General features: G+C 35.3%; 3 protein-coding genes across 3 annotated transcripts; 1 reads left to right on the top strand and 2 right to left on the bottom strand.

The window, feature by feature from the left end:
- Positions 1-1,188: 1,188 nt before the first annotated feature.
- LOC106713623 (farnesyl pyrophosphate synthase 2-like) lies at positions 1,189-4,786 on the bottom strand. Its single transcript, XM_045681646.1, has 6 exons — positions 4,711-4,786; positions 4,186-4,327; positions 3,605-3,745; positions 3,190-3,390; positions 2,706-2,939; positions 1,189-1,557 (listed from the first exon to the last, which is right to left on the bottom strand). The coding sequence occupies exons 1-6, from the start codon at positions 4,758-4,760 to the stop codon at positions 1,189-1,191; spliced, it is 1,137 nt and encodes a 378-aa protein (XP_045537602.1). The 5' UTR covers positions 4,761-4,786.
- Positions 4,787-6,940: 2,154 nt separating this feature from the next.
- Positions 6,941-11,770, bottom strand: LOC123721802 (farnesyl pyrophosphate synthase 2-like). The gene is made up of 5 exons (XM_045681645.1): positions 11,762-11,770; positions 11,190-11,330; positions 10,751-10,951; positions 10,332-10,565; positions 6,941-7,309 (listed from the first exon to the last, which is right to left on the bottom strand). The coding sequence occupies exons 1-5, from the start codon at positions 11,768-11,770 to the stop codon at positions 6,941-6,943; spliced, it is 954 nt and encodes a 317-aa protein (XP_045537601.1).
- Positions 11,771-20,938: 9,168 nt separating this feature from the next.
- LOC106713575 (farnesyl pyrophosphate synthase) lies at positions 20,939-22,002 on the top strand. The gene is made up of 3 exons (XM_014506404.2): positions 20,939-21,097; positions 21,349-21,582; positions 21,657-22,002. The coding sequence occupies exons 2-3, from the start codon at positions 21,472-21,474 to the stop codon at positions 21,993-21,995; spliced, it is 450 nt and encodes a 149-aa protein (XP_014361890.2). The 5' UTR covers positions 20,939-21,097; positions 21,349-21,471; the 3' UTR covers positions 21,996-22,002.
- Positions 22,003-22,404: the final 402 nt, after the last annotated feature.

Genomic DNA, 22,404 nt, shown 5'->3' with positions numbered 1-22,404 from the left:
CAAATTAACTAGTTTTATCCAGTTAATGCTGACTAAACCACATCGCCGATGATGGTTCCGCTTAGGCATGTATCGTAGACGGGCTTGGTGACAATGAAACGTAACGTTAATTTTTATTTTTCAAGTAATCGATTGATTATTTATTATTATTATTAGGACCAGGGATTAGTAGGTAAAAAATACGTCAAATTCAAAAAGTTGTTAAATTAATGGCCAGCGCTTGATACGTTAAAAAGGTTGATCAACAGTTGATTCAAAAGTTGGTTGGTAAAAGACGGAGATGCCGTTGTCAAAATATGTGTTAAAAGTTGAACGTGTAGTAAGTCTCGTAATAGTGTTGATGCTGTACACCGGGTCGTGAAGTAGGAGTGTTTGCGTTAAGCGTTATCCTCTTCCTATACTTCTCCTCCCCCATCAAACCCACTTCTTCTCATCCTTTCCATGTACTAAAAAGGTGAAAATAGAATGAGATATAGAATTTGGCCTCTGCGCATACATATTCATCAGACGAAAAGCGGAAACATTTCACGCACTCCTTATAATTATTAAATTAACATCAATCGACCATGTTAAAATTCGGTTTAAAAGAGCCAACTTCTAGCTTGACTCAGTATAGAACACGAACAATTTAAGAAAAACTACAACAACGGTGACAACATGAACATTAATTATTTATTTAATAAAATTTTACTTTAATTTTACATTCATCATTAATTTTATCATTCGAACTTGTTAAAAAAGTACGGTTATTAAAATAGGTATGAGATACAATTTTAATTTAGCAGTTAGCAGAAATAGAACACGGGACTACCAAGGCAGAGCTTGCCTTTAAGTGAAAATAGAAAGTAATAACAATTATGTTATAAGATAGGAATAGGGTAGGTAGAAGGAATTCGCGGAAATAGCAAAGCGACCGATGCCTGCAATTACAGATGTCTTGCCTACCTTTGAACTACGAAGGTAGGATTGCACAGAAAGGGAATATATCATTTTCCTATGTGTCCCCTTCTCCGTTACGTCCATTAACCATTCCCAATCGATGATTACGTAGTTAATTACCCAAACAAGTTCCATTTAAGTTTCGGCCATCTTGTTCATAAAGTTAACAATAAAGCCGTTAATCAGATGAGAAGTTAATAAACATAACAATATTATTATATAAATAACACATTAGATGAATAAACTTTGCTACTTTCCTAATGTCAACGATATTCCACAAGTGACATTGGGATAGTAAGCGTCAACCACTGTTTTAAAGAAATCAGCCGATGGCACGGCATTCGCGGGAAGCGATTCAATTTTCTTTATAATTCTATCATAAGTGGCTTGTTCCTCTCTGAAATAAATATCGACGATGCCGAGTTGTTGATAGATATTACGGATACGTGCCACGTGGTCTAGCTGCCAGCTGCCGTAGTGAACGGCGAACTCCTCCCTCTGGGCGGGCGAGCAGCGCTGTAGGGCTGTCACCGCCAGCCACGTGCATTTTCCCGCTTGGATGTCGGAGCCCGTTTTACCAGTTTGCTCGTCGTCGTCGTAATAGTCAGTGAAGTCGTTCTGAAAAACATAACAGGAATATTGATCATTTTTTATCCCTCATCTCGACCATCGTTTTTGATCTATCATCAATTTCGAGGATAAACTCAAATTTGTATGTATAAAGAAAATACAAGGGTGAATATATGTATTAGAAGTCAAAAAGAAGCAAAAATTTGCATATTATGAGAAAGAATTGCATGTGTACCTTTAGTGTAGGCCTAGGAATAGATGGATGGATTACGTGAAAGGCGACATTCAGGAAGGAAGGTGAAGACTGTTAGGGCGCCTGAGAATTAAGATTATTATTGTGCACTTGTCGTCGATTGAGTGGGATAGAGATATTAAGTTAGCAAACTGATACATCGTCCCCGCTACTTAATAACCGTTTATTAATTTATAACGTATCATTGTGAAAAAAATAAAGATTAGTTTTTTATAAGCACCAAGTTATCGATTTGTTAATATAAAATATTTATCCATTTTATTAAATTAATTGGCCACGCGATAAAAGATACATATGTTATTCGTTTAAAATATGGTTTTTGATATATTTAATTGTAAATATTCTAATTACAGCATTTAAAAATTTTAAAATTTCTTTACCTTTTTTTTTCCACAAATATTCAAAATATTGTCAGCAAAAATAATTAGCTTTTATACGTATCATTTTGAGGTTTAGGGTTGCAATTATAAGTACTGCTTGTACTTTAGTTAGATGATGATTAAGTGGCTGATCGACGAATTATAGAAAACAGATTAAAACTGACGTTTGATAGACGAGAAAACTGTGAACGACCCCTATCACTACCACGTCAGAGGCGTCGCGCTTTGCGTCTAGTTTGACCGCACTTAAAGGTGGATCTACGCTAGAGGAAAAGATCACGAGCTAAGCATAAGCTGTGCCCCTCTACTCGCAATGTCTAGACGAAGAACTAGCCATACAATAAGCCTAATGCAAAATTATTTGTGTTCGTGAATAAAAGACCTGCGGGGAGCACAGACCAGCAGGATTCGAGCGCTCGAAGCGTGATCTAGAAGACGAACACATAGAGTAGGATAGGGACAGGGAGGTGATTATGTATGACGAAATTAACTCTATATACTCGAGCTACATAATTAACAATATGAATTACAGTTTTATAGTAGACAAAAATTGGGTTCCTTACATATATTTGGCTCCAAATTCCGACGTCAGTTAATATATTGTCCACAAGTTGACGTGTATCCTTGTTGTATTTGTTGGAGAGAATCAGCGCACACAGTACGGGAAAGTTTATAGAGCCGACAGCAAATTTATAAAAGGCAATATTTTTGTAATATTCCATTGTAAAATTATCATAATTTCGATTTTTAGATGTCGTGGCGTCCAAATACTGTCCAACATTGCAGATAAAAAAAACCTGAGAATAAATTTCTAATAAATTTTTTCTTTAGCTTTACTTTGTTATGCAAATTTGATATGTAAAAATCTAAAAAGAATTTGATATGTAAAAATTTGATATTTGATGTAGAAAAGCCATTAGGCCAAAACGCCGAATTTCAGCAGCGAAAGGCGAATTTGATTTCTTAAAGTTCGAATTTGTTTCGTAGTCTAGCAGTCAGTCAAATACATATAAGTACGATGTATTGTGAATCGATGTGAGTAATGACCTCGTTGAAGAGTTTAGCGAAGTCTACAAAGAGCTGTGAGGAGAAGTTGATGTGTAGCAATTGCATGATGAAACTGCGGAGCATGCTGGCGTCGTTGCCGGCCATCGAGCCCACGTCCGCCAACAGGTGCCAGCATTGCTGCCCGTTGCGGGTTGACGCACCGTCCTCGATGTCGTCAACAATGAGAAAGTATGATAGTATCTAAAAGAAGTAAAGACCGGTTTGAATGACTCAGTTTAAAATAATAATTCACGACACTTTTACCCCCACAATTCAAGATTATACTAAAACAATTGAATATTTCGCTCCAACTTTACCTTTACTTTACATTACCTTGACCTATTTTTTTATTCATAAATAACTATACATATCAGACATTTAAAAAAGTCCTTATGAAATGTTGACTTTAACTTACCAATTCAGTGCACCAGGCTAAAACATATTGTTGGTTTTTTAATTCACCTTCGATTTTCTTGGGCTTTCTTAGTAGTTCATGGGCGTAAACCGTCACTTCACCGTGTATTGTTTTACGTCCGCGCAAATAATATTCTGCAATCTAAATATTTATATACATTTTCATTTCATAGGAATTTAATTTATTAATTTTGACAAAACAAACCCTAACAACTATTTTACACATATCACATATTACTAATAATAATCTTTAATAATAAAAAAATATAATCATCAATTTTCGAGTCCAATTTAGTGAGACATTACAATGAGGGAGAAGATTTATTTAGTAACGGTACAATATTAATTGTGAAGCTTCACAGATTAACAATAATCAACTCACTACCGTTCCATCCACCTTACCCGGTGGAAGCATCGAATTTGATGTTCGAACATAGACCACATAGTCTAATACCTGACATAAATTACATGAAATGCCTACATAGCTAGTGATGATATCCAATCCAATGACTCAGATGAAGGTACAATAGCACCATCTATTATTATTTACTGCTAAGTTTCTGGAATTAATAATTTACTTACTCTTTTCATTCGGTTACGCAATTCATCTGTTTCCAAATATCGTGTTTCTCGTACCCCTTTATCTATTATAACGGGTAGCGAATTAATAAAGTCACTGTAAGCTACTTCTGACAATATTTTTTTTTGCGTTTGCGGAGGACACCTGGAACAAAAGACCTTTATCAAGGATATAATTAAGCTTCTAAAGATAGGCTTCTGATTTGAACGTAGATGTGCTACCAACTTTAATGAAATCCACGATACGTTACACATCTGAATCTAAGTCGCATATTGGGCTATGGATAGAGCGCGGTGTTTCTCTTTTTCTCTCGTACTCAAAGTGTTCCAGGTGGAACCCTCAGAGGTCGTGCTCTAGTGGGGGATAAATTTAAGTGTTCACGAATTGAAGAATAAGTATTTCAGCATTCAACCACTAGCACACATTAACATTTTTGTTCTAACGTTCAATATCAAAGTGAATATGAAAATATATAACATAAAATAAATTTTTGAAAATGTGTATAAAGTAAATTAAAAGAAACGTACCACTTTGAGTAATTCCTGGCTAAATTCAACAACCCTTTACACGAAACCATTTCGTGTACTGACTTTTAGTTAACCGAACATGGTATTTATGAGCAAAAGCCGGTTTTCTGTGATTAAGATGTTTGCTTAGAAAAAAAATAATATGCAAATACCCTAATTATTTATTTTGATCATGAAATAATTAAGATCGTTAAACTTAACATATTGTATGTATGTCATCGTGTTTACTTAATGGTTGTGTTGTTTTACATTATTACAGTCCAGAATGCAATGTATGGGTTTACATTTTATTTTATTTGTAATCCAGTGCTTATTTCGATCGCTGGACTGGAATACTATAAACTAGACATTATATAGTATAGTAAGGACTTTCGTACACAAGGCAATGTAAATCGTCGAAACTAATATTGTATGGTTGCGCCGAGAGAATCGCGTTGCGCGTGCTCTATACAATCCTCGCTTCATGAATCGTCAAAGCGCGTCACCTATTCGGTCAGTACTGGACTACCGATTACATGTCAAATTGATAGATTTGCTCCGCCACCTTGAAAATCGCGACAACTTTTCTCACGAAGATCTTGATAAACAGGTAGCGATCAACTGGCTTTGGCGATGACTGATAGAAATGTAAGCGACGTGCGTTGTGTAACATTGTATTGCCTAAGTCGCTTAACGACTAAAATCGCCGAGTTTCGAAGATGAATGGCCGGTGAAGTACACACTTTTTCAACAACAACAACAACGACAAAATAACTCACGCCCGTAACCAAGAGTTGTAAGAAGAGACTCCGGACCTTTATTTGGCGTGGTCCTGACCCATCTATTTCGCTTCTTCTACATTCATCCATGCACGTCGGTTGCGGGTGCTCTTAATACCGCCCTTCTTAAGTATTTCATCAATCTGGACGGTATAAGTTCGACTGAGAGGGCCCCGACCAACACTGCCGCTTAATTTCGCGCCAAAAATTTCCTTCATTATTCTCCGTTTCAACGTGTCCGCAGAAGGCGACCGGAATACCCACTAAAACCAGACTGCCCTCTCACGCGTTACGGCGGGGCCACGGGAAACGCGTTAGCTTACTTCCGTGACCCCGCCTGCGTTTGGCCCTTAGGGGCCCTCAAATTTGAGGCGTGGGGAGAAGGGCAGCAGCGAATTGCCGCCTCCTTTTCCCCACTCTTCTCTGTCGGAGCGGGGGCGCTAGGGGATCCCCTTCGCGCTCCCGCTCCCTCTCCTCCTTTTGCGAGATGACGGTTTCGTAGAAGGAGGAGACCGCGTTCCAAGACCTCTCACTTCCCAACATGGCGCGCACGACGCCGGGAAGTGAGAGGTCGCCGCCTATCGCCGCCACCAGGGTGCGGCGCTCTTCTGTCCAGGCGCAGCACACTTCGAGTGTGTGCTGCGCCTGCGCAAGAGTGCTTGCGTTAAGCGTTAACCTCTTCCTATACTTCCCCTCCCCCATCAAACCCACTTCTTCTCATCCTTTCCATGTACTAAAAAGGTGAAAAACGGATAAGATATAGAATTTGGCCTCTGCGCATACATATTGATCAGACGAAAAGCGGAAACATTTCACGCACTCCTTATAATTATTAAATTAACATAAATCGACCATGTTAAAATTCGGTTTAAAAGAGCCAACTTCTAGCTTGATTAGTACAGAACACGCTCAGTTTAAGAAAAACTACAAAAACGACGATGACGACATGAGCATTAATAATTTATTTATTTAATAAAGTTACATTTCAATAAATGATTCGACCTTATTAAAAAAGTACAGTTATTAAAATAGGTATCAGATACAATTTTAGGTTAGCGGTTAGCAGAAATGGAACACGAGCCTACCAACGCTAAGCTTGCCTTTAAGTGAAAATAGACAGTAATAACAATTATGCTGTAAGATGGTAAAAAGCAAGCGGCCAACTTAATTCGCCGAAATAGAAAAGCGACCGCTGCCTGCAATTGCAGATGCCGTGTCTACCTTTGATTACGAAGGTAGCATCGCACAGAAAGGGAATATATCATTTTCCTATGAGTCCCCCGCCATATTAAGTCCACAAACCATTCCCAACCAATAATTACGTAGTTAATTACCCAGAAAAAAGTTAAATTTAAGATTTGGTCATCTTGTTCATAATGTTAACAATGAAGTCGTTAATCAGATGGGCAGTTAATAAACATGACAATATTATTTCGTAAATAACACATTAGCAGTTAACTCAATAGATTTAGCTATTTTCCTAATGTCAACGATTTTCCACAAGTGATATTGGGATAGTAAGCGTCAACCATTGTTTTAAAGAAATCTGCCGATGGCACAACATTCGCCGGAAGCGATTCAATTTTCTTTATAACTCTATTATAAGTGGCTTGTTCCTCTCTGAAGTAAATATCGACGATGCCAAGTTCTTGGTAGATATCACGGATGCGTGTCACGTGGTCCGGCTGCCAGCTGCCATAGTGAGCGACGAACTCCTCTCTCTGGGCGGGTGAGCAGCGTTGCAGGGCTGTCACCGCCAGCCACGTGCATTTGCCCGCTTGGATGTCGGAGCCTGTTTTACCAGTTTGCTCGTCGTCGTCGTAATAGCCAGTGAAGTCATTCTAAAAACATAACAGAAATATTGGTCATTTTTATTTTATTGGAACGAAGTTCCTTATCGCGCGTTGTGAAAGGGGGCTAGATGGAAAAAAATCTTACGAAAAGTTGTCACGACACTTTTTGCTATAGTAAGTACGTTAACGACGAATGAGCGCTACTTCACCATGGTAACGACATGACAATATATAACGAAAATTCATAGAAATAAAATGTACTTCTTGTGAAGACTTAAGTTTTTTATTCATAGAATAAACATTGGTTCCTTCCCTAATTAATAGAAAGGAACTTCGTTCCATCCGGGTGTCCCTTGACACCTCTTAAGTTTTTTTTTTTATCCCTCATCTCGACCATCGTTTTTGATCTATCATCAATTTCGAGGATAAACTCGGAGGATGAACTCAAATATGTATAACAAAATTACAAAGGCGAGAATCTAATATTAGAAGTCAAAAAAGAAGCAAACGGTTGGATGTTATGAGAAAGAATTGCATGTGCAACTTTCTAGGGTAGACCTAGGAATAGATGGATGGATTACGTGAAAGGCGACATTCAAGAATGAAGGTAAACCCTGTGATGGCGCCTGAGACTTAAGATTATTGTGCATTTATCGTCGATTGAGTGGGATGAAGATATAAAAGAAGCAAACTAATAAGTCATTCTTGCTAGTTAATTAATCGTTTATAAACTTATAACATATCACTGGGAAAAAATACAAATACTAATATACTTTATTGTGCACTATCATGGAGTTACAAAAAAAAAGTACAACAGGATTTTCACAAAAGGCGGTCTTATCGCTAAGCAGCGATCTCTGCCAGACAACTACTTACTACCTTTGAGTAGAAATTAAGCTAAGTAAATCAAATCAGTAGGGTGCACACGAACAGTGATAAGAAATATAAATAAAAACAATAGAAATATTAATAAGAGAAAATAAAATAATACAATATTTCAGCAATATATAGCCAAATTAGAGCTGCAGATAGTGATCTTTGACATGTTTTTTAAACGATATAATACTTTTACTGCATCTAATAGAGAGAGGTAAGGAGTTCCATAGTTTCACAGCGTAAACCGTAACCGTGAACGATTTTGAGTACAAAGAAGAAGTGTGTGAAGGAGTAAGAAGAGAAAAGTTTGTACTAGAACGCAAGGTGTGCTCATGAGTGAGGTATGTAAACTTAAAACGTTCTTTCAAATAATGTGGAGCAAGTGGATTGAACAGTATATTACAGTATATTAAAATAAAGATTGTTTTCAATTCGACCCCTCCCATGGTGGTCCGATTTTGATAAAAATTATTTTAATCGAAAGGAAGTGCTTGCAGATGGGTCCCTTTTTTTTAAATAACGATAAGACTAGTAGATTTTGAATTTAGCTTCAAAATGTTTTGCGAACATTAGGGACATTTTTGCTTTTAGCGCTTACGTAGGCTAAATTATAGGACCTACATAAAATGATGTATTGAAGAATTGTAGCTCTTTAAATGTGCTAAATAAAAGTCCGGGATAGCATATATCTATCTTTTATGGTTTTCTCACAATAACCATTTTTTTTATTCAGAAACATCAATTAAATTCATGCCCTATTTCTGACGCGATTATTCGAGTTCAGAATAAACCCTTATGTAAATAAATATATTCATTATGAAGAGAATTTAATGTAGATTGTATTTGCCCATGAAACTATCATTCTGTCTAATAGTTTAGGAGAAATCGAAAGAATAAAATTGCTACTGCGGCGCGCGGCTGTATAAAATTAAAGGCACGCTACGATGTATTAGCTCGTTAATTTTCAATTTGTATACCGATTTTGACAATTATTTCTTTGTTTAAAGGATAAGAGGTTATCTGCTGCATTCTAAATTAGTTTTTGAATTAAAGTACACACATATTAAATAGGAAATTCCTTTTCTTTTTTTTTTATTTGTCTTATTTCCGTCCTCCGTATTAATGAAATTTGTAATCGAACTTCAAATTCACTGAAAATTGAGAAAAAAAATAAAGAAGAAAAAAATAGTCGACTTCATAAAAAAACAATCTTAAATACACTAAAAAGTAACAAAATAATGTCATGAAAACCCTCTAAAGAAAGTTCTCTTCTTTCTTGTAACATGTCTATATTGTTTAATTATTGTTATTTTGGAGTCGGTTTCGGCCTAAGTAGGGACATAAACGTAATTATGTCTAAGACATCTCAAATATAAAATGTCACCTATTTACTTCGGCCGACACCGACTGCGATATAACAATAATTATACAATATAGACATGTTACAAGAAAGTAGAGCACTTTCTTTAGAGGGTTTTCATGACATTATTTTGTTACTTTTTAGTGCATTTTGTTTGAGATTGTATTTTTATTTGATATGTTTAATTGTAAATATTTTAATTACAAAATGAATAAAAAATCTTAAGTAGTTTTTCTTTTGATCACAAATATATAAAATATTATCCATGAAAAATTAATAAAAACAATTAGCTTTTAACCCTATCATTTTGAATTTTAGGGGTCACTCACGCAATTATAAGTACTTCCTGTACTTCAGCTAGTTGATGCGATTAACTGGCTGATCGATGAACTGTGACGAGAAAACTGTGATTGACTTATCACAACCCCGCGTGAGTCGTCGCTTCTTGCGTCTCTCGTTTGACCGCACTTAAAGGTGGGTCTACGCTAAAGGAACCGAGCACAAACTGAGCCCCTCTACTCGCGATGTGTAGACGTAGAACTAGTCATACTATGAGCTTAATGCAAAATTATTTGTGTTCGTGAATAAACCGACCTAAGGAAAGCACAGTCCAGCAAGATCCAAGAGCTCGTTTGAGGCCGGAAAGCCGGTATATGCCACATGAATTTGTGCCCGGCTTGTGCTGGGTTCGTTTAGTTCGATCTATAAGACGAATACATAGAGAGGGATAAAGACAGGGAGGTGATTATGTACGAAATTAACTCTAATTATATACTCGAGCTAATTAATAATATGAATTACAGTTTTATAGTAGATAAAAATTGGGTTCCTTACATTTATTTGGCACCAAATTCCGATGTCATTTAATATATTTTCCACAAGTTGACGTGTATCCTTGTTGTATTTGTTGGAGAGAATCAGCGCACACAGTATAGGAAAGTTTATAGAGCCGACACCAAATTTATACAAGGCAATATTTTTGTAATTTTCCATTGTAAAATTATCATAACTTCGATTTTTTGATATCGTGGCGTCCATATGCTGTCCAACATTGCAGATAAAAAAAACCTGCGAATAAATTTCTAATAAGTTATTTCCTTAGCTTTACTTTGATATGCGTAGATCTGAATTTGATATGTAAAAATCTGGGTTTGATATAGAAAAGCCGAATTTGATTTCTAAAAGTTCGAATTTGTTTCGCAGTCAAGTAGTCAGTCAAATACATATAAGTACGAAGTATTGTGAGTAATGACCTCGTTGAAGAGTTTAGCGAAGTCAACAAAGAGCTGTGAGGAGAAGTTGATGTGTAGCAATTGCATGATGAAGCTGCGGAGCATGCTGGCGTCGTTGCCGGCCAGCGAGCCCACGTCTGCCAACATGTGCCAGCATGGCTGCCCATTGCGGCTTGACGCACCGTCTTCGATGTCATCAACAATGACAAAGTATGAGAATATCTGAAAGAAGAAGTAAAGACCAATTTGAAAGACTCAGTTAAAAAATTATTTTATTAATAACAGACCAATTTTACCTACACAATTCAACATTATACTTAAACAATTGAATAGTGGAAGAATCGAAATTTGCATTTTACTTTTTACCTGGACCTATATTTTCTTTACTTATTTATTCACAAAAAATGTATATATATCAGATAATTAAAACAGTCCATATGAAATATTGGCTTTAACTTACCAATTCAGCGCACCAGGCTAAAACATATTGCTGGTTTTTTAAATCACCTTCAATTTTCTCGGGCTTCCTAAGTAGTTCATGGGCGTAAATCGTCACTTCACCGTGTACTGTTTTACGTCCGTGTAAATAGTATTCTGCAATCTTAATATTTATTTACATTTTCATTTCATAAGAATTTCATTTATTAATTTTGAAAAAAACCCTAACAACTATTTTACAAGCTTTTTTTACCTTTATCTTTAATAATAAAAAATAAATATCGTCATCGATTTTCGAGGCGAATTTAATGATACATTACAATGAGGGAGAAGATTTATTTAGTAACCGTATCAATATTAATTGTGAAGCTTCACAGATTAACAATAATCAACTCACTACCGTTCCATCCACCTTAACCGGAAGCAACGAATTTGATGTTCGAACAAAGACCACAGAGTCTAATACCTGACATAAATTACATGAAATGCCTACATAGCTAGTGATGATATCCAATCCAATGACTCACATGAAGGTACAATAGCACCATCTATTATTATTTACTGCTAAGTTTCTGGGATTAATAATTTACTTACTCTTTTCATTCGGTTACGCAATTCATCTGTTTCCAAATATCGTGTTTCTCGTAACCCTTTATCTATTATAACGGGTAGCGAATTAATAAAGTCACTGTAAGCTACTTCTGACAATATTTTTTTTTGCGTTTGCGGCGGACACCTGGAACAAAAGACGTTTATACAATCAAGGATATAATTAAGCTTCTAAAGATAGGCTTCTGATCTGAACGTGGATGTGCTACCAACTTTTAATGAAATCCACGATACGTTACACATCTGAATCTGAGTCGCATAGTGGGCAATGGATAAAGCGCGATGTTTCTCTTTTTCTGTCATTCTCAAAGTGTTCCAGGTGGAACCCTCTGAGGTCGTGCTCTAGTGGGGGATAAATTTAAGTGTTCACAAATTGAAGTTTGTTCTAACGTCCCATTTCAAAGTGAGTATGAAAATATATAACATAAAATAAATTTTTGAAAATATGTATTAAGTAAATTAAAGGAAACGTACCACTTTGAGTAATTCCTTACTAAATTCAACAACCCTTTATACGAAGCCATTTCGTGTACTGACTTTTAGTTAACTGAACGTGGTATATTTATGCGCAAAACCCGGTTTTCTGTGATTAACATGTTTGCTTAGATAAAAAAATTATATACAAATACCCTAATTATTTATTTTGGTCATGAACTAATTAAAATTTGTAAACTTAACATATTGTATATAAAATACATATAATATGTTAAGTTTAAAAATATTATCGTGTTTACTTAATGGTTGGTTTACATTATTACAGTCCAGAATGCAATGTGTGGGTTTACATTTTATTTTATTTGTAATCCAGTGCTTATTTCGATCGCTGGACTGGAATACTATAAACTAGACATTATATAGTATAGTAAGGACTTTCGTACACAAGGCAATGTAAATCGTCGAAACTAATATTGTATGGTTGCGCCGAGAGAATCGCGTTGCGCGTGCTCTATACAATCCTCGCTTCATGAATCGTCAAAGCGCGTCACCTATTCGGTCAGTACTGGACTACCGATTACATGTCAAATTGATAGATTTGCTCCGCCACCTTGAAAATCGCGACAATTTTTCTCACGAACATCTTGACAAACAGGTTCCGAGCTGGCTTTGGCGATGACTGATAGAAATGTAAGCCATGCACGCTGTGTACGAATCTCTATAACATTGTATTACCCAAGTCGCTTAACGACTAAAATCGCCGAGTTTCGAAGATTTCTTTGCCTTGTGAGCGAAGGGCCTTACTTGAAAAGGAGCTGGGCGGCAGAGACTTCAAAATGAATGGCTGGTGAAGTACACACTTTTTCAACAACAACAACAACGACAAAATAACTCACGCCCGTAACCAAGAGTTGTAAGAAGAGACTCCGGACCTTTATTTGGCGTGGTCCTGACCCATCTATTTCGCTTCTTCTTCATTCATACATGCACGTGGTTGCGGGTGCTCTTAATATCGTCCTTCTTAAGTATTTCATCAATCTGGACGGTATAAGTTCATCTGGGAGGGCCCCAACCAACACTGTCGCTCACTTTCGCGCCATGAATTTCCTCCTCTCAACTTCGAATTAATCTCCTTTCAACGTGCCCAAACCCACCAAGCATAACTTGTAAAAGTGGATGTTTTGAGTAGAGTTGAAACTCTACTCAAAACATCCACTTTTTTACTTCCTTCTTTTACACCACATTCTTCCCTTATAGCATTATTCCTGATCCTATCATTCAGAGTCACTCATCAGTCTTTTGATCGCATTTCCACTGCATTAATTTTACTCTCATCCCTATTCTGATAAACCCAACTCTCACTTCCTTACATTAATGTAGGAACTGATACCGCATTATGAATCGCCAGACGTACATAAACACATTTTGACTTTAAGTAACGTACCAAAAGCTTCGCTTCTTTTCGCTATCTTTGCTTTTATTTTCATCTCAAACAAACTATGATGAAACTATGATATGATGGCATACTAGCATTTTAGAATCTAGATGAGTTGCGCAAACTTCATTACATGCCGTGGTACTCTCGACATTTTTTTACATGTTAGAATTTAAAATTTGGTTAAATGATTTGAAAACTTCAAAAAAACAGTCAAAGTAATTTCTTTTTGTACTTAAAGTATGGACGTTTTGGTCCTATTTAACTGCAATTAATAGCTATGTTACTTTGGTAGTTAAAAAAAAAAGCATTTTGTATTAACTACCAATTGCAGGGATTATGTTGATATTTGTAACCACAGTGTCTAATCATATGGTGTTGGGTATCAAAAAGAGTTGTTTTTTTTAAATATTTTTCTTCATTTAGTTATCGACTTGGCCGTGCACCGGCTTATAGTTGAATTTTTGGTCTCGTTGTACTATTGAGTGATTTAAAATTTATTTAACTATACAAGACAACGCAAATGACATTCTTTGTATTTTAATTAGAATATTATTTAATGACACCATTAAGGCGGAGTGCAAACTTTCCTGCAAAAATAAAATAATAACATTAAAAAAATATGGACACAATTACTATTCAATACTAGCCTTTTCCCGCGACTCCGTCCGCGCGGAATAAAAAAAAAAAGAAAACGGGGTAAAAATTATCCTATGTCCGTTTCCTGGTTCTAAGTTACCTGCCCACCAATTTTCAGTCAAATCGATTCAGCCGTTCTTGAGTTATAAATGGTGTAACTAACACGACTTTCTTTTATATATATAGATTTACATGGAAAAAAATCCTCCTTCAGTAAAATAGAGAAGATTCTATTTAAAGATATTCCCAAGTAGGGTTGGTGAAAGGCAGGCGGCAGGCCGTAAAAAATGAAGCCAAATCTTTTAGGTTTATAAAACCTTGTACGCAGACCCCAGACTTGTGAGTGGGATAAGGTCAGGGAAATTATTTAGTTTTATATGTCTAATATTTTCTTATTTAAGTCTAAGTATTTCGACGTTTGTAATTCTTCTACCGGTAGTGGACGAAATTGTTTGGCAAATAAAAGGTTTTGGCGTAGTGTGTGAACTTAAAGTAGGAAAAAACTACATGTCATGCGAATTTTGACTTAAGTTTAGAATTATTAAATTAAATTCAAACCGTCTGTTATCTGATCATTTTATAAACAAATATTCGTTTATTTTATATTCATTAAAAGACTGCCATTGTCATAATTGACCTTTGTAATGAATAATGTCAAATCAGCTCGCAATGATTTAATTAAACACATTCAACGTAAATTATGTATCGATAGACAGGACTTCAGGAACCAAAATGAAATCCACTACTTGGTACTACCATTTAATAAGTTCAGTTGACACGCCAGCATATAAAGTAGCAATTGTTTGTCCTTAGTCAAACGGGTCGTTATCACGAAGCACGATGATCTCTCTAAAAACAATAGTATTAACTCTATCTTATAGCACTTTTTCTAATATTGACTAGGGGGCGCTAATGTTGTATTGTAATGTTTTAATGTTGTATTGTATTGTATTGTATTGTATGTAAGTTTCCGTGACTATAAAATGTTACATTACAGTTACTCAATTTACTTTACATTGTAAATTTTTAACTCGTTAAAAATTGCTGTTAGTTAATTTATTTCTTATATTTACTACTAGCTTTTACCCGCGACTCCGTCCGCGCGGAATAAAAAATAGAAAACGGGGTAAAAATTATCCTATGTCCGTTTCCTGGTTCTAAGCTACCTGCCCACCAATTTTCAGCCAAATCGATTCAGCCGTTCTTGAGTTATAAATAGTGTAACTAACACGACTGTCTTTTATATATATAGACTAGCTGTCGCCCGCGACACCGTCCGCGCGCAGTTAAAAAAAAAAATGAAAAATAGATGTTGGCCGATTCTCAGACCTATTGAATATGCTCACAAAATTTCATGAGAATCGGTCAAGCCGTTTCGGAGGAGTACGGGAACGAAAACTGTGACACGAGAATTTTATATATTAGATAATGGATAAGCAAGGATATTCGACAAAAGTTACTGCTATATTAACTTTGCTAAAATGACAAATATTCCGACTAGAGCAGATTTGGCTTTGAATTTCATCTCATTTTCTTTTATATTGCGGTCCGAACATCTGTGGTCATTGAGTTTGTTGAATTATTTTTAAGGCTCTGCTTAAGATTGTATTTCGTTCTAACTATGACAACGTTCAATAAAATATTTTTATCTCAAACCAAATTGAAAAAAACATTATCTTCAAAAAAGAGTTAATATGGAGATGAAGTGCATAAAGCTGATTTAATTAAAAAGCAAAAATTTACATCATTCGCTAGCGACTTCATTAGCGCAGAAAAAAACCCTATAATATGACCCGCGTGTGCATTAGCTACCGTCCCTTCAAAATCAGTCCAGCCGTTCCGAACATTAACCGAAACAAACGTAGCCTTCACATACACACAAACATGTTAATAAATACATTTTTGTTATAACCTACGCAATAACATCATGGTGTACGAGATATTTATTTTCGATACTACATGCAGACACTTTCCAATTTGATTAATATGCATAGATTATGGTTGAATTTCGTACAATGGCGACCACTATGTATTATAAATACATTACAATTATGCTATTTCTTACCACGTTGTTGTACTTATTTATATATTCCTCCATTCATTGTTATATTGTTATATTATAGTCTTGAGGGCAAAAACCTCATATTTATTTATATCAAATCAGCAGCCTAAAAAATAAGTGTCACGATTCTAACTGTAAAAATAATGATAATTTCATACAAATGTCCACCCCCCAATTTTAACCCCTTGCAACCCTTTTTACGCGTTAAAAAAGTAGCCTTTGTCATTTCTCGGGCTCTAGACTAAATATTGATAAGGTAACAGCAAAACATATAAAACAAAATATTCATCAAAATCCCCCAAATAAAATTTTATCCCCTCTTATTTAGCACTCTTGCGGGTAAATTTTTTACAAAAAAAATATTTAAAAATTATTTACATCAAATTAGCAGCCTTAAAAATAAGACAGAGTTACTTTCGCATTCATAATTTTAAGTAAGGATTGTTTCATTAATTGTTTTTTTTTACAACTTCCTGCTTGCTTTGTAAACCAAACCGTAAATTGTCTTTCATTTTTAATATGTGAAAGATCGTATTTTTTTATCAGAATTCATATGGATGTAAATTATTTACTTTTCGTGCTTTGTGATTATTACCTTTTGTGAAATAATCCTCTTTAACTAAATGAGTGCCTATGAATATATAAGATAAGGTTCTTCGTACACAAAGGAACGTTAATCTTTGAAGTCCAGCAAGTTCAGTCGCTAAGCGACTTAGGCAATACAATGTTATAGAGGTTCGTATACAGCGTGCGTTGCCGATATTATTATCTGTCATCGCCAAAGACAGTTGCTCGCAACCTGTTTAAGATCGTCTTGAGAAACGTTGCTGCGATTTTTCAAGATAGCAAATCTATATGATCCAGACTTCTGTGTCTGGTTTACTGGCGATACTCTGAGGACTACGACGTAGAGTACTAAAGGACTCTTAGTTTTAACGGAAGACCCCAATCCCCAAAACTTCGAAACGCAGCGATTTTACTCCCGAGTCCCATAGTACAATATTATAGAGGTTCTTACTCAGCTACTCTACAGCTAGCTACAGCGTACTCGACATTTTATTCTTGTCGCCAAAACCAGTTGCTCGCTACCAATTTTTCAAAATCCGCTTGAGAAAAGCCGCTGTGATAATCAAGATCGCGGACCAAATCTACACAGTTAACATTTTGTAAATTCGTGTTAGCCGTATAGTCGCTATGCCTGTATTGGCTGAATACACGACTCGAATCAACGATTCAACGTTGTGTGTATGAAGCGCCGTACATCGCGATACTTGCGACGCAAACATACAATGTAAGTTTCAAAGATTAACGCTTCCTTGTGTATAAAGGACCTAATATGTGCACTTTATAAGTAGATACTTATATGTGAGTGTCAGTTGTTTCCGCCCAAACAGTTTCTGCACTCAAAACGATCAACAAGTCGTCCAAATTAAGTTTTATTTATTTATTTAATTTTATTTATTTGAAATATGTTACTAAGTAAATGGTTAATACGAGGTTTTAGAAGTTCTGCTATTTGGTATGTGATTTTTTTATCTATATCTATACAATTAATAATATTGGATTCCATCGTAATATCCAAAAATAAATATTTCTTAAATACTTGCTTTTATTTTAACGAAAACCATTTTTTTATGTCTGTTTGTCCGTCTGTCTGAAATCCGTGTTTGTTATGGTTAAATTCCGAAACGATTGGACTGATTTTGATGGTTCATTTACTAGAAGGTAGCTTATGTGTTCGGGATTAAATAGTTTTTTTTTCTCCCCGCTGACGAAGTCGCGAAAAATTGCTAGCATTAACTAAACATGCAAGTGAACATTTGGTTTTCAATTGATGAAAAAATATTAAAAAAATTATCCATTTTCACGTTGCGGCTTACAAACCCCCCAAGTTGTCCTGTTTCTTCCGACTCTCATAAAAATTGCAACAGTATCTGGTCACTGATAATGATTTGTACCCGGAAAAAAAATTATGTAAATAGGAAATTTTATTTTATTTATGACACTAACCTAAGATCATACTTAGTTTAATCTTTAGAGAAAAATTAAGTAATAAAAATAATAAATTAAATAAGAATTAATTAATTATTGTTATTAACTAATTACATAAATTTTTCTCAAATCGAAATATTCGTTATAAGTTTTCATTAATATTTGTTATCTTTTTTTGGACCAACTTATTCGAAATATTTATCTATTCGATATTTTTACTAGATAATGTTTTTAAACTGTTTTCTATTTAGGTACGTATAGGTAAATAAATAATTTTATATTCTGGCCCTAGTCCATCTTGTTACTTTTGTATTTTTTGTTTTATTTGAGTAGCAATTTTAAGGAATAAAATTAATATATGGGTATATATGAGTTACTACCTGTCGCCCGCGACTCCGTCCGCGCTTAATTAAAAAAAAAAACTTAATAAGTAGCCTAAGTATGTGTTCTTCCAGGCCATGTTCTACATCTCTGCCAAATTTCATCAAGATCCGTTGAGCCGTTCCGGAGATACTTTCAATCAAACATCTATCCATCCATCCATCCATCTAAACATTCGCATTTATTATATTGGTAACATAGTAATAAATATATTTCGTTACAGCCGAGCTTCAAAAGCTGAGAGTATGTTGCAAAATGGGGATTATTTTAACAACACGCTCTCAAAAATTGTCGCAGACGGATTGAATGGCAGTGAGTTTTCGAAGACACCGTCACTTATCAATAGAATAAGCAAGGTAAGACAAATATTACTATTATTATAAATGTTAAGATGGATGGATGTTTATTAGAAGGTATATCCGGGTGGGCTCAACCGATCTGGATGAAATTTGGCACATTTGTAGAACTAGCTATCGCCCGCGACTCTGTCCGCGCAGCATTAAAAAAACTGAATAAGTAGCCTACGTGTTCTTCCAGACTATGTTCTACATCTGGCAAATTTCATCAAGATCCGTTGAGCCGTTCCCGAGATACAATTCAAACAAACATCCATCCATCCATCCTTCCATCCATCTAAGCATTCGCATTTATAATATTAGTAAGATGTAGGAAAAAATCTGTTATTAGTAGAATCTCAAGTAGTTACGAATCTCAAGCAATAACGAGTTTCTAGCAAATGGTCATCATGATGTTGACATCTTTTGGGACTCCATGCCGCGATTTTTGGCCTCAATCGACAAAAGGGATCTCGGTTTAATCTACCACCAATGATACATGTACTTTTATTGTTTTATTTCTCTTTTGTTCTTTTTTATTTTTTTATCTTAGCTACAAGTTGCTAACTACATAGTAGCCATATACATTTTTGGATACAATCTTTTTATCTAAAACTTGTCTTGTGAATGCTGTGTACGCCTGTTATCTGTATGTTCCTCTGTTTTTATTGTCTGTGTGTTATTTGTACCTGTTCGTGTTTGTTGAACATGCAATTGGTGTACCTCTTTAATAAATAAATAAAATATAGTCTGGAAAAACACATAGCTAGTAATCAATATTCGATTGTGCCTTTTTATAGAATTTGTTTAAATTATTCTTTTTAATTATTTATTAATAATAATAAATTTGTATATTTTCAGATGACGGAGTACTATACGGCTGAGAGAATACCTCTTCAGGGTCACATGACGCTAATCGCCTACGAAATGTTAGAGAAATCGGAAAACATTACTGAAAAATCGATGTATCAAGCGGAAACTGTTGCTTGCGCAATGGAATTGGTAAAATAATTACTTAACAATATCTATAATCTATAAGTAACAGAATGATTGGTAAATCGACAATTTTTAATCTTACAAGTAATATGTGACCGTAATTAATTATCTAGTTAAAAAACATGTACTTGCTCACATGAATAACAATGTAAACTTTTGGCCTACCATACACAAGGAAACGTAAATCTTTAAAACTAATGTTGTATACTTGTGACGCGAGTGTGGCGTAGCGCGCGCTCCGTACACCCAACATTACACACAAGAAAGCGGAGATTTCGGTATTTACTTGAGCATGGCAGTTAATAAAGGGGATCTTGCACCCAATCAAGTACACCCACCGCACATAGTACTTTCCATATGAGTGTTGAGTACAGTCGATGAGGCTACTAAATAAAAAAAAAAAAATTACAAAAGCGAAATATATTGTTTGCCAACCAGGCGGAACCGAGACAGGTCTCTTGTTAAATCGGAAATCTAGATCATAATGTTAAAATAGCTTAAATAAAATTATTTTTTTACTAAAAAAAAAAAACGACGTAGTGCATCTCCGACATCAAAATAGCTGAAATTTTACATGCTATTTTTGCCACTGGATACAACACGTCTTCTAATTCGGTTAACTTCTTTCTGATTTAACAGCATTTTTACCTTTCTATTGTAAAAGGTTTAGTTTAAATTTATTTAACGGATGGTTAGATTTTTGTTAGAAGGTATCTCCGGAACGGCTCAACGGATCTTGATGAAATTTGGCACAGAAGTCTGGAAGAACACCTAGAGTACTTATTAACTTTTTTTTAATTTCGCGCGGACGGAGTCGCGGGCTAGTAATTTATAATTTCTTTCAGTTACAGTCGTATTTCCTTATCATGGACGACATAGAGGACGGAGCGACGTCACGACACGGGAAGACTTGTTGGCATTTACTACCCGACGTTAAGACATTGGCTCTGAACGATTCAAGCATATTTCGGAGCACTATACATGAAATATTGAAAAAATCGTTTAAAGGACCTCTTTACATTAAACTAGTGGATATATTTAACGATGTATGATTTTTAAATATTACTTTTTAAAAATAACAAACTTTAAGGTTTATAAAACCTTGTGTGCCGACCTCACGTGAACAGGATAAGGCCAAGGAGATGATGACTTTTTATTATTACTAATAAAATAACTTTCTTTCGTCTGACTTCATATATTAAGCTTGATTAAAAGTAGACAATTTTGTTGGGAGTTGTGATGTGACAAAAAGGTAGTCGATAAACAATTAAATATATTTGCTAAATTATTTTTTCAGGCGTTTATACACGTAGCTATTGGACAGCATTTGGACGCAATTCTCTCTAGATCCAAAGATTATTCATTGTTTACTCAAGAAAACTACGATAATGTAGTCAAATATAAGTGCACATACTACACAATGAAGTTACCATTGATGCTAGCAATGATACTGGCCGATAGAGCGGACGATGCATCTTACGAACTCGCCGAAAATCTATGCCGAGACGTCGGCGCTTTATTCCAAATGAAAGTAAGTTTCCAACAACGTTTTTATATTGTTCATTTCAAGCAATTGATAGTAATAATATAACGTTTAATTTACAGAACGACTTCATGGACTGTTTTGATTTGGAGTCTGAAAGTGGTAAATCTGGTACCGACATACAAGAAGGAAAGTGCACATGGCTAGCTGTGAAATCTTTGGAGCGCGGTAACCCACAGCAAAGAAAAACTTTCACAACTTGCTATGGCAGCTGGAATCCAGAGGATGTCGAAACAATAAAAAGTCTATATAAAGATTTGGATCTTAAATCATTGTACGAAGAACAACAAATAATACGATACAAAATGTTCATGCAAAAAGTTCAAGAACTACCATCAAATGCTACGCCTACACCTCAATTGTTTTTGAAGTTGCTTCAAATGGCTCAGGGTGGACAATGAGAGAACAGCCACGATCTTCCTATATACAATCTTTACTTAAGTCGTTATTATTAGATATGGAATTATTATAACAGTAATAATGCAATAATATATGGTTCCAGTTAAAATTGAATTTTAATTTACGTAACATCTGCATTACAACAAAATTTCAACGCTCAATCGGCGGCGTCGATTTTTCTCACGACCTTTTTGTCTGATTCGGCTGTGTATCACTAGTTAGGGGGTGGCACTACGTACCGCTTCCTGGCATATATTACACATAGTAACATGCTACCCGATTCGGTATTCTTTTCTTTAATCAAAAGAAGGCAAATGAGCTAATGGCCACCTGAATTCGCCGAAATAGCGAGGCGACCGTTGCCCATAGATTTGCTCGAGTCCTTGCGGGTGTTTAATAATAATAAATTAA

This window comes from Papilio machaon, chromosome 16, assembly GCF_912999745.1.
Source record: "Papilio machaon chromosome 16, ilPapMach1.1, whole genome shotgun sequence".
Classification (NCBI taxonomy): domain Eukaryota; kingdom Metazoa; phylum Arthropoda; class Insecta; order Lepidoptera; family Papilionidae; genus Papilio; species Papilio machaon.
The sequence above is the reverse complement of the archived record's forward strand: the minus strand, read 5'-3'. Positions and strand labels throughout refer to the sequence as shown.